Source organism: Megascapheus bottae, chromosome 1 (genome assembly GCF_031878675.1).
Source record: "Megascapheus bottae isolate mThoBot1 chromosome 1, mThoBot2.hap1, whole genome shotgun sequence".
NCBI lineage: Eukaryota > Metazoa > Chordata > Mammalia > Rodentia > Geomyidae > Megascapheus > Megascapheus bottae.
The window spans coordinates 64,812,739-64,824,955 of NC_143509.1; the positions used below are offsets into that span (position 1 = coordinate 64,812,739).

The following is a 12,217-nucleotide window of genomic DNA, read 5'->3' on the forward strand; positions in this document are numbered from 1 at the left end:
TTGAATCCTGTGTTATTTCCACACCCATTTTGGTCTCAAAGTTTGTATTATTTGTCTTTTAGTATACATGTCATAATGCTTCATCATATTCTGTCATTTTTCTTAACTTGCTTATATTTTAACTATGGAAAGGTTTTAATTTTAGTCCATTAAAACTGTAAGCTCTGGGGCCGGGAGCCTAGTAGTAGAGTGTCACCAGAGCATGTATGAAGCCTTGGGTTTGATTCTTTGGTACCACACACACAGAAGTGGCGCTGTGGCTCAAGTGGCAGAGTAAAAAGTGTCCGAGGACAGTGCCCAGGCCCTGAGTTCAAGCCTCAGGAATGGCAAAAAATAAACAAACAATCAACTCAGGCAAGCTAAGTTTCAAGAGTGAGGTAAAAGGCAAAGGGAATAATTCTTAGAGAGAATGATACTGAGTTATGACAAAAATTAAAAAGCAAATTGTTTTGAGAAGAAATAGAACTAAAAGAAAAATATTAAGACAAGCTAAGAATAATATGTGTGTTTATATGTATATGTATATATACATATATTTAAGTTCTATAATTAAAAGTATAGGTATGAACATATTGACCATCCCCTATAGCACTCTCCTTTCCTTCTTGTTTCCCAGATATTTATGTATAACACAGGGAGGAGAATCATTTTTTGATATGATATATTTATGTTAAATATGAACCTGCCTGTAATTTTCCATTTTTACATGTATTAACAAAACAGTTATGTTATATTAATGAATGGTGAGCTACTTATTGTTTTCATTAGAAAGAATCTACTTGCTTTTTAATCAAATGTGATCCAACTTTTTTTTACAGCCTGATGTTATATATGTGGTCGAAATTTGAGTCTAGCATGGCACAATGGCATTATTTGTAATTTTAGCATATTGCAGTCTTATTATTTAACAGTCATGCAGAATAAGCAAAATAGTGGCTATTACAAATATTGTTTTTATTGTTTTTTAGATTTCGTGATCCTCTGGAAAACGACACTGTTATAGTTCATGCCATAAAAAGTGATCACACGATAACTTCCTATAGGCTAGTGAAGCCGTCTAAGTATTTCAAATTAAAGCGATCAAGCCTTGCAGAGAGAAGACAAAGCAAATTTGAGAGGTTTGAAAAGGAAGGACCTGGGAAAAAGGATAGTCAAAAAGATACAGGTATTTGTCATAATCAGTAGAAACCTTGGGCTCTCCTAGCAGAGATTTACAATAGAACAAAACCTAGATATGTAAATGAAAGGACCTCCAGGAAATAGAAAAAAAAGCCATATAATGAGTGATTGTTGTCTCTCATCTCTTCTGCTGTCATTTGGCTATCTCATATTGTTAGAATATTTCACCTTGTTATCTGATATATTGTATATATGCTTATTTGGTTATTTGAAATCAGATAGGGAAGAGGGGAAAACAAGATGAGGGGCAGGGGTTGGGGGAGAGAAAAGGGGACCAAGACATGAAAAAGGGTATCAATGTATGTGAAGTAATACACCTTCTATCTGGTGAATATAATGTAACCCTTCTATTAATTACAATAAAAATATATAAAAAGGTAGCTTAAATTACAAATGGATTTTTAAATCTTTACTTACATAATAAAATCACATTGTCTTTTTGTGTGAAGGAGTATTGAACATTCTTTAGTGACAAAGGATCAATTTATTGTCCCCTGTCCAACATAATAAGCTGGCCAATCTAAACTGGTGCCCATGATACATTAACAGTTAATTTTCTTCATTGAGAGATCTTTGAGGTCTCTTTTCTGCATCTGAGATAAATCCTGAAACCATTATTGTAGTTATTTTAACACACCTAAAATCTATTCAGAATCTCTTATTTCTGATAGTGGCTTTGCATACTGCTCAGCATTGCTCAGATTGGTGCTCCTGAGTTATTCCCAATACTTGCACGGGCAGGCTGCTGTCCTGAAGACCCCTCTTTAAACCCCTCTCCACTCAGAAGGTTACTTTTCTATGTTTGTGTTTTGGAGACAGAAAAGTTTAAATTCAGGGCCACATACTTACTTTGTAGATGCTCTACTAAGTCAGTCCCTTTTGCTTTAGTTATATTTTAGGTAGAGGAGTCTCTACATGTTTGACCAGGCCAAGCTAGCTTAGACTGTGATACACTTCCTGCATAACTGGGATGAAAGGTGCTGATAACGGGGAGGGAGCAAGTCTCACTAATATTTTCCTTAATCTGGTCTCAAGCAGAATCTTCCCTATCTGTGCCTCCCAAGTAGCTGGGATTGTAAGTGTGCACCATGACTGTGCCTGGCCTCCTATTTTAATTCCACTAGTTCTTGAGGATCCAAATCCCATCATAGTGTAAGAAGCTTTCCCATGGCTGCCTGAGCTTTATCAAACCTTTCCTTTTCTATATTTTAACATATTTAAAACAGGAACTAGAAGGGGACAACTTACAAATCATGTCACTATCTTCTATTTGTTTTTCTATGTGTATCAAAAATATATCTTTATGTAGCCTGAACATGAACAATATTTCCCCAAAAGATACTAGTTAATTGACAAAGTCTATATTTTTGTGTATATGGGTCCTGGGATTTGAACTCAGGGTCTGGGTACTGTCCCTGAGCTATGTTGTGCTCACAGGTAGCACTTGAGCAACAACTCCATTTCTGGAATTTTGGTGGTTAATTGGAGATAAGATTTTCATGGACTCTTCTGCTCAGGCTGGATTCATGCCACAGTCCTCAAATCTCAGCCTCCTAAGTTTCACCTGGCAAGTCAATAATTTATAAGTTATGGGTTTGATTAAATGCATCCAACTAGTTTTTTTTAATTGGCCACAGATTATGTAAGTTGGTATATTACTTCTCTAGTTATATGTGTTAAATAGAATTTCATTGCTTTCCCTTAGCATGTGACCATTCATTTTCAGCTTCCTGATATCTGTCAGTTATCCATCATCATTTTCTTCTCTAATTTCTTATATCTGTTTTATATTGCTGTTTTTAAATAAGTTCCTTAAGAGCAATACTTATGACTTAGATATTTTTATTTTGGCATTCTATGGTAAAGGTAGCATCTAGCTTAATGAAAGCCCAACTAGCAATTTTTTAGCTTTATGATGATTCAAAATGCAATCATGGGGGCCAGGAGTGTCCCCTAGTGGTAAAGTGCATGACGTCCTGGGCTCAAGTCTTTGGTACCACACACTCAGTGACCAGGACCTGAGTTCAAGGACCAGGACTCACCAAGAAAAAGGAAAAAAAAATTACAATCATATGATGAGTCTATTTTTCACTGTCCAATTTTAATGTTATATTCAATGCCTTATTTTTAAATGTATTTTGTATTAGATGATTTTGTTCAACTGTGAACTAATGTTAAATATTCGAAGCATGTTTGAAGCAAGCTCAGTTAAGTAATGATACTCTGTAGGCTAAATGTGTTAAATGTATCTTTGACTTAACAATTTTCCATTGTTAATGAGTTTCTCAGAATATAATCCCATTTTAAGTCAGGGAGCTTCTTTCTGGGTTTGAGGAAGTGATTTCATGATACTTATTGCCATAAAAACTTAGTATATTCTCTGGGTCATAGCAAGTTAAAGTAATTGTTGATTTTTTTCTCTGGTCCCCGGGCTTGAACTCAGGGCCTAGGGTTTATCCCTGAGCCTCTCTGTGCTCAAGGCTAGCATTTTACCACTCAGCCACAGTGCCACTTATAAATTTTCTGAGTAGTTTATTAGAGATAACAATCTCATGGACTTTCCTTCCTGGGCTGGTTCTGAACCGCCATCCTCAGATCTCAGCCTTGTGAGCAGTTAGGATTACAGGTGTGAGCCACCCTCAGCCAGGTTGGAAGTAACACTGATTCCTTCTACAGCTGGAAGTATTAGCATACAAGAAGAATCAATTATAGACAAAGGGAAGAAATTTCGACCTAAAACTCTAAGTGAGATTATGATAGAAAATCAAATTGAGAAAATAAGGAAACTTATACATAAAGCTGAAAAGGCCCAACTAAAGATTCTCCAAAGAAAGAAAGAATGGGAAGAACTGTAAGTTTGGTTTCTAACCTAAACCCTTATCCTTTTAATATGTGAGCCCCAAATTTCATCTTTGCAAACTGTATATATATATATACATATATATACTGAAAGGATACTTTATGTATTGAAATATATACAATATATATTGAAAAGACTATATATTTTGAAATGCCTTTAATAAATATACTATTCATTTTTCAAAAAATTATTGTAAAAGTGATGCACAGAAGATTTACAGTTATGTAAGTCAGGTAATGAGTATATTTCTTTTTGAACAGTATTACCTCCTCCCTCAATTTGTCCCAATTTCTCCACTCCTGACACCCATTAAGATGATTCTTTCTTCTTTAATACTGTGAGTTATAGCAATCTAGCAATATGAATATAATAATAAATTCATATATTATTGTGTCTGGGGTAGTCATTATTTTGCTTTAAGAAAAAACTGATTTGCAATCACTAAATGGGCAAGGGAACTAAAGAGACCTGTCAAAAGAAGAGGTTAAAATGGCAAAGAAACATGAGAAAATGTTCATCATCCATGGCCAAAAAAGAAATGCAAATAAAAGCAACCCTAAGGTACCACCTTACCCCAATCAGAATGTTTTGTTTTTGTTTTTGTTTTTTGCCAGTCCTGAGCTTGAGCTCAGGGCCTGAGCACTGTCCTTGGACTTTCTCAAGGCTAGAGCTCAGCACCACTTCCGGCTTTTTTTCTATGTATGTGGTACCGAGGAATCGAACCCGGGTCCTCATGCAAGCTAGGCAAGCACCTTAACCACTAGGCAAAACTCCCGGCCCAAGAGGAACCCTCTTGCACTGCTGGTGGGAATGTAAACTAGTGCAACCACTCTGGAAGGCAGTTTGGAGGTTCCTCAAGAAACTAAAAATAAATCTTCCCTACGACCCAGCCATACCACTCCTAGGAATCTACCCTGAGCCTCATAACCCAGGATATGATAAGGACACCTGCATAGCCATGTTCACAATAGCCAAGTGATGGAAACAACCCAGAGGCACCACTACAGATGAATGGATACAAAAAATATGGTACTTATATGCAATGGAATTCTACATAGCCACCAGACAAGATAAATTAATGGCATCGGCTGGGAAGTGGATTAAACTAGAGCAAATCATGTTAGGTGAGATAAGCTAAGACCAAAGGAACAAAAGGTGCATGGTCTCCTTGATATTTGGATATTAGATCCAAACAGTACAAGAGCAATGACTCAATACTCGGGTACTCAGGTCATTGACAGGATCATGGAGATATAATTACGTAGACATGAAAATCTATGATGGGATATATACTCTATAGACATAATGTTATATAGATCAGTATGTATCTATGACATATAAACTCTTGGCTTAATTTTAATTTTGTTTTTAAATTTATGTGCTGGTGATTGCATATACAGATACCATTCTTGAATACTTATTTGTTAAACTTGACATTTGAAATATGATGTAAAAATCAATGCTAATAAAAACTTAAAAAAATAAAACAAAAAAAACCTGGTTTGGTCCTTCAAACAAAGGTGACATAATGAAAATGTTTCCCGATTGAATTCTAGAATGTAGCTATATTAAAATAGATAAATTAGGGTTTATTGTTATATTTGTGTCTTGGTTGTCTATTTTTATGATAGCTACAAGAGTAAACCTGATGATGACTATGAAGATCCCAAAGATGTTCAAGCCATCAAAGAAGCTCAAACATACATGGGAGATTTCAATCTGAAAACAGCTGCCGACTACAAGATTCCTGAGCACATGAGGATAAATGCTGCCAAGAAGGAAGAGGAGCTGGGACAACTGGACTCTTTGGTACTTACCCCTGCATATCCTACTATTGAGTTTCTAGTTGAAGTCTGTTCAGCCATAATTGTGGATCTATAGACACAGAGATCTAAGGTAGATATTATTTGGATGGATAGCTAGAATGAGGAAATAAAGGCAAAGAGAAAACAGCATATTTGTCTATATTTGTGTATGTTTGTTTGTTTCTTTCTTTGTTTGTTTCTTTCTTTCTTGTCAGTCATGGGGCTTGAACTCTGGGCCTGGGCACTGTCCCTGAGCTCTTCAGCTTAAAGCTAGAGCTCTACCACTTGAACCACAATGCCACTTCTGGTTTTCTGGTGGTTAATTGGAGATAAGAGTCTCACTTGTTCCCAGGCTGGCTTTGTACCACCCTCCTCAGATCTCAGCCTCCTGAGTAGCTAGGATTACAGGCACGAGAGCTTTGTCCATGATTTTTATCAACTAAAAGGACCAGAACCAGATTTTATTTTAATTATACAGCTCATTACCAGTCTCTTGGAAGAAAGTGTTTTACTGTCTGTGCATTTTGTGTTTCTGAAATTGAAACCAGCCCTTGTTGGATTTAGTTCTTAGATGTCATGGACCACCAGGGACTTAGGGGAAAATTCATTGCTAAAATTTTCTTTACAGCATGTCTAGCTTTTTTATGAGCAACTAAACCTATTACCATGTCCCTTTCTGACTTTCCCTACATTTTTCTAAACTGAATCTAATTATTCTAATCTTAACAAGTTTCTTCTTCCTAACATGTTAATTCCTTATGCACTATTAGAACTAACATTTAACTGGACATTAGTGGCTCACACCTCTAATACTAACTACTTAGAAGGCTAGACCTCTGAGGATCAAGGTTCAAAGCAGCCTGGGTAACAAAGTCTATAAAATTCCATCTCCAGTTAACCAGCCAAAACATCAGGGAAGAAGTATGGCTCAAAGTGACAGAATGCTATCTGTGAGCAAGAACTGGGAAAAAGAAAAAGAAAATAAAAAAGCCTTGAGTTCAAGCTCCAGTATGGGGAGGAGGCCAGGAGGAAGAAGGGAGAGGCTTGTAGTTTGGCTGGAAGTAAGCAGCTTGGTATTTTATGTCTGAGCTAAAGAGATCAAATGTTCCCTTCCCTGGAGAGTATTCCATGAGGAGTAAAAAAGGTCAAAGAAAGAGCCTTATAAGCCAGCATGGGAAAGAATAGAAGAGAAGCAAGGAGAGGGGATGGGAAGGGAGACAGAGGAGGGAGGGAAGGAGAGGGGAAGAGCAAAGAGAGAAAACAAAGGGAGAAGAGGGAAAAGAGGAGGAAGGGAGGAAAGGGCAGGAAGAGAGGGAAGGAGAGGGGAAATGAACACAAGTATAAAGGGGAAAAACCAAAACGCTAAAGGAATGGGTAAATTAGAGCTGAAAGAGAAAACCGATACTTTTTTTATTATTTTTTTACTAAGCCTAGCCATCAAGGTATAAAAGCAAATGATATTTTAAGGTGTCTTTTATCAAAAGATTGTCATTTTGCTTCTTTCTTTTGTTGTGGTGGTGGTTGTTTTTCAGGTCTATAGAAAGAAAAGACACATGAACAAATGCATCATCTCTCTCCGAGATCTCAAGCTGGCGGTGGTTGAGGAAATACAATGCTTAATACAGGAACTGAAGACCATTCATTCAACTCTTCACCTATCTAAACACCTCCCCATCCCACAGGTCCCCCAGATATACCCTGATGAAATACCGGAAAAGAGATTTCAGTATGACGAAGAAACACTTGTGAAGTTCAAGCAAAAGCAAATGAAGTCTGAGGGGGAAAAGTTGGAGCAAGGCAGGCAGAGCAGCTCTCTGAGCACAGGTGGAGGATTCCTCAAGCTTTCTTCTGGGAAGGACGGGTACCCAACAACCAGAGATTCGTTATCTAGGTCATCCAAGGCATCTTATGGCCTAGGCTTAGATATTCTTAAGACCATGGAGTTCGAAAAGACAGAGCCAACCGAGGTGGAGCTGGAGATCACCAAGAGGGACGAGGTTAAACACTTGTACATGCAGCAGTATTTGAGTGACAGGGTAAGAACTAAAGCTGCCCTTATAGTTAAAGTTGAAAGAAAGGGAAGCTGTGGAAGAATTAGGTCTAGTTTATGGTTTGTTTGTTTTGAATTCCTCTACATTAACCTTTCCTTAACTCTGACAGACAAACCACTTACTAATGGCTTGACTTGCTCCCCAGTCTTGGCCTACTGCAAGCCTTTGTACTTTACTGAGAGTTTGGCATTTTCTGATGTTTTCCCTCTTTTTTTTTTTAAAGCTAAGAATGATGGGCAATCGCATGTTTTAGTAAATTGACATCTAAGTGAGGTCATGATAAGAGGAAGTGAAACAACAGCTTATAGAAGATAGAGCAAAATTTAAAATCTTCCTGAAACACAAGCACTCTCTGCTTTTCATGCCATTCTTTCTCTAATGTGTGATTTGCCCTTATAGTTGAGGAAGTACTTAGAGTAATGCCTGGGTTTGAAATTCTTCTGGAGCTTGAGTGGCAAGTGTTGGGATTTCTAGGAAAATCAGGACCAGACTAGGAACAGTTATGCACAATATGCTTTGAACATGAAAGGTAAAGAAATTCTTTTTCTCAGCCCAAAATAGTATTTCTTTTATTTCAAATATACTACAATGAATTTATTTACAGAAAAACAGTACCTATAACTAAAAGACATATTTGACAATTGTACACTAAGAAATAATATTCTTTTATGTTTCATATTTTTGCATTTCTGGGGACTGAAACACAGGGCTTTCTATGTTTTCATTCAGCTTCCCCTATTTCATTCCTATCTGAATGTAATATGGCTGAAAATATTAAAATTAAGGACTTCATTGTACTTCTATAGAACAGAACTACGTACATTAATGTATAGCTATTAAAAATCCGGAGGCTCTAATTTTTGTAATTATCATAAAACTATAAAGCTTTGAGTACTTATTTTCTTCTCTAAAATATTATTACAATTAGTTGAATATATTTGGACAAAATAAATATTCTACATTGTAATCAGTAATTATCAGAATGATTTATGCTAAATGAGACTTTAAACAGATTGCATCTGGCTGCTTACATTAAGAAACTTTTTTGAATCAGTTGCAACCAGCCATGCAGAGTTCTTTCAGCCTTCAGTTCTACCCTTGAGAGTGACCCCCATAACGTCTCAATCTATTCTCTAATCTAACTATTCTACTTCACTCAGCCCCAATCTCTCACTGTTCCTGCCTCTACTCTCTCTGCCCTCCCTCTTCTATCTGTGCTTTATCCTTTGCTACTTTCATTTGCTTACTTATTGCAACTTCCTTCCAGAGCTGAGCCATCACACCAAGATAGGCTGGTTCAAAACCCTCTGCAATATCTCCTGCCCTCATCACATACTCTCCTTGCTTTTGAGCTCCATTGCATCTGTTGTCAGTGTGGGTCTTGCATTTGTTTTATTAATGTAACAAATATTTATTGTACATTCAATACACAAATGCATGTGTCTTCTGACATCAGGATATCAGTGGTGACAAAGAATAAAACAAGGACAACTCTTACATATATTGGAGATCTATATAGGCCACTTCTAGAATGCTGTTGTGATAAAGAAAATATTGTCCTGTCTCTCAAGAAACTTAGGAGTAGGCCGGGAGTTTGGCCTAGTGGTTAAAGTGCTTGCCTAGCATGCATGAAGACCCGGGTTCGATTCCTCGGTACCACATGTAGAAAAAAGCCGGAAGTGGTGCTGAGGCTCAAGTGGTAGAGCTCTAGCCTTGAGAAAGTCCAAGGACAGTGCTCATGCCCTGAGCTCAAGCCCAGGACTGGCAAAAAAACAAAGGGGGGGGCGGGAGTTTGGCCTAGTGGTTAAAGTGCTTGCCTAGCATGCATGAAGACCCGGGTTCAATTCCTTGGCACCACATACATAGAAAAACTCCAGAAGTGGTGCTGAGGCTCAAGTGGTAGAGCTCTAGCCTTGAGAAAGTCCAAGGACAGTGCTCAGGCCCTGAGCTCAAACCCAGGACTGGCAAAAAAAAAAAAAAGAAAAAAAAGAAACTTAGGAGTAATTGCAATGTATTGAACAAGCATTAAAAGGGAACCCCAAAATGTAATCTATTGCCACACTTATTTAAAAGTTTCTTTTTTCTTCTCTGAGTTGATTTCATCTTATTTTGCTTTCTAACAGTATCTAATAATTTAATTGCCCAAACCCCACAAACCTTTCTTTAAAAAACCCCTCATTTGGGCAAGTTCTACAACACAACAGTCATTTAGCAGTTGAGACTTCATCCAATGTGTAATGTCCACACTAATACAAAACACAGACTGGTTTTCTCCATGCTCTTGTACTAGTGTCCCCAGGAAAATCAGCCTTTGAGGTTCTTCTTATCTCTTTGTATGCTTTGAGAAGAAAGGACTTGGAGCTGCCCCCAAAAAACCCAAAAAACAAAACAAAAAACAATCAGAAAAAAACTGGACACTTGGCAGTACAAAAAGGTCTGGGCCAGGAATTGTGGAATTGTAATTCTTAGGTTCTTATGACAGCATTATAATAATGTAGCTTCATCTAGGGAAAACTACCTTGTTTCTCTGTTTGTAAAGTAGGAAAACAGAAAATTTCTTTGTGACTCAAAGAACTGGTTATTTAAAAAATATTTACCATTCTTTAACTTGGAAAGATTTCCAAAATAAGTTAAGGGAGTATATTCCCTTATGGTACTATGAGAAGGATGCTGTAGGGTAGGGCAGTGAAGAGCAGACAGATATAAACACCAGGTACACTATACACTGCAATGCATGGTTTCATCCGTGGTGAAGATACAGCTTTGTAAACCCTACTTGAAGTATGAGGTAAGGAGTATGCTTAATGTATTCTGTACATATGTAATAAAAACAGAACTTGCTGAAATTGTTTAGAGAAAGGAAAGGGGAATGTAAAGGAGAAATAGAGAAGATTTTTTTTTTGCCAGTCCTAGGGTTTAAACTCAGAGGCTGAGCACTGTCCTTGGACTTTCTCTAGTCTGGAGCTCTACCACTTGAGCCATAGCACAACCAGCTTTTTCTATGTATGAAAAAGCTGAGGTACTGAGGAATCAAACCCAGGTCTTCGTGCATGCTAGACAAGCACTCTACAGCTAGGCCACCCTCCTGGCCCGAGGAGATAAGTTTGATTGTATGGGTTTGATATATGCATGTATGGAAATATCACAATGAAACTCCTTTGTGCAAATGATGCATAATAAAACATGGGGAAAAACTATACTTACAGAATCTCTACTATTTAATAATTTAATTTATATAAATTTAATTTAATTAATACATACAATTTATGTGACCATTACAGATAATCTTCCACTTATTACAAAGGCATAATGAAGAATACTTTTAGTTAATAAGTCTAAATTCTTCAATAGTCTCCTTTTAAGTTATATATTCACAAATCGGTTTTTCTCTACCTCAGATCCAAGAACTGATTACTACTTTTGATGCAGAACTCCATCTCTTGAGACATCAGAAACTGAAACTAGACACTCAGATGAAATTATCTGACTTACACCATGTCACGTTATTTCAAGAAATGCTTCTTCTCAAAAACTTTGAGAAACAAGAAAACATACTTCAAGAGCGTGTTAATTTTTTAGACAAAGAGGAGCAGGACATGCAAGTAAGAACAGGTGGAATCCTAGTTGCTGCTTCCCATCCCCCCCCCACAGTCCTGGGCTTGACCTTAGGACCTGAGCACTGTCCTTTGGCTTTCCTTAAGGCTAGCACTCTACCACTTGAGCCACAGCACCACTTCTGGGTTTTGAATGTATGTGATTCCAAGGAATTGAACCTGGGCCTTTGTGCATGCTAGGCAAGCACTCTATCACTAGACCAAACTCCCAGCCCCAGGTGCTACTTCCCCCCCCCCCCCCCAGTCCTGGGGTCTGAACTCGGGGCCTGAGCACTGTCCTTGGGCTTTCCTCAGGGTTAGTGCTCTTCCACATGAGCCACAGCACCAGTTCTGGCTTTTCTATATATGTGGTACTGAGGAATTGAACCTGGGTCTTCATGCATGCTAGGCAAGCACTCTACCACTAGGCCAAACTCCTGGCCCCCAGATGCTGCTTTTTTAAGTATGGAGAAGACTTGATTCTTTTTCCTTTCTTTCACTTCTTGACTTAACTTTCCCACTTGTCCTAACCCTCACTTCTTTCTTGTCTTGTCTCCTCGTCTCCCCCTACCCTATGTTATATGTACTTACTATCTATCTTTATTATTCTTTGTCAGAAAGAAGCAACACTGATATTTTTTACAGCCGGAGAAAGAAATTTTCAAAAGTGAGCTTTATATCCAATTTATCTATGGACTATACAAGTCTATATTTTGTGACAAACGATCA

At 37.6% G+C, this 12,217-nt stretch overlaps 1 protein-coding gene across 7 annotated transcripts in view; it reads left to right on the plus strand.

Annotated features, from left to right (window-relative positions):
* Cfap44 (cilia and flagella associated protein 44) overlaps nt 1-12,217 on the plus strand; it is a 77,398-nt gene that overhangs the window by 51,580 nt on the left and 13,601 nt on the right. For 6 of the 7 annotated variants that reach the window (XM_090346395.1, XM_090346413.1, XM_090346404.1 and 3 more), the window contains 5 exons: nt 969-1,165; nt 3,856-4,030; nt 5,671-5,848; nt 7,377-7,880; nt 11,294-11,497. In XM_090346395.1, coding sequence (XP_090202521.1) covers nt 969-1,165; nt 3,856-4,030; nt 5,671-5,848; nt 7,377-7,880; nt 11,294-11,497 — 1,258 coding nt within the window. The remainder of the gene's footprint in view (nt 1-968; nt 1,166-3,855; nt 4,031-5,670; nt 5,849-7,376; nt 7,881-11,293; nt 11,498-12,217) is intronic. The other variant, XM_090346420.1, reaches the window with a different exon arrangement.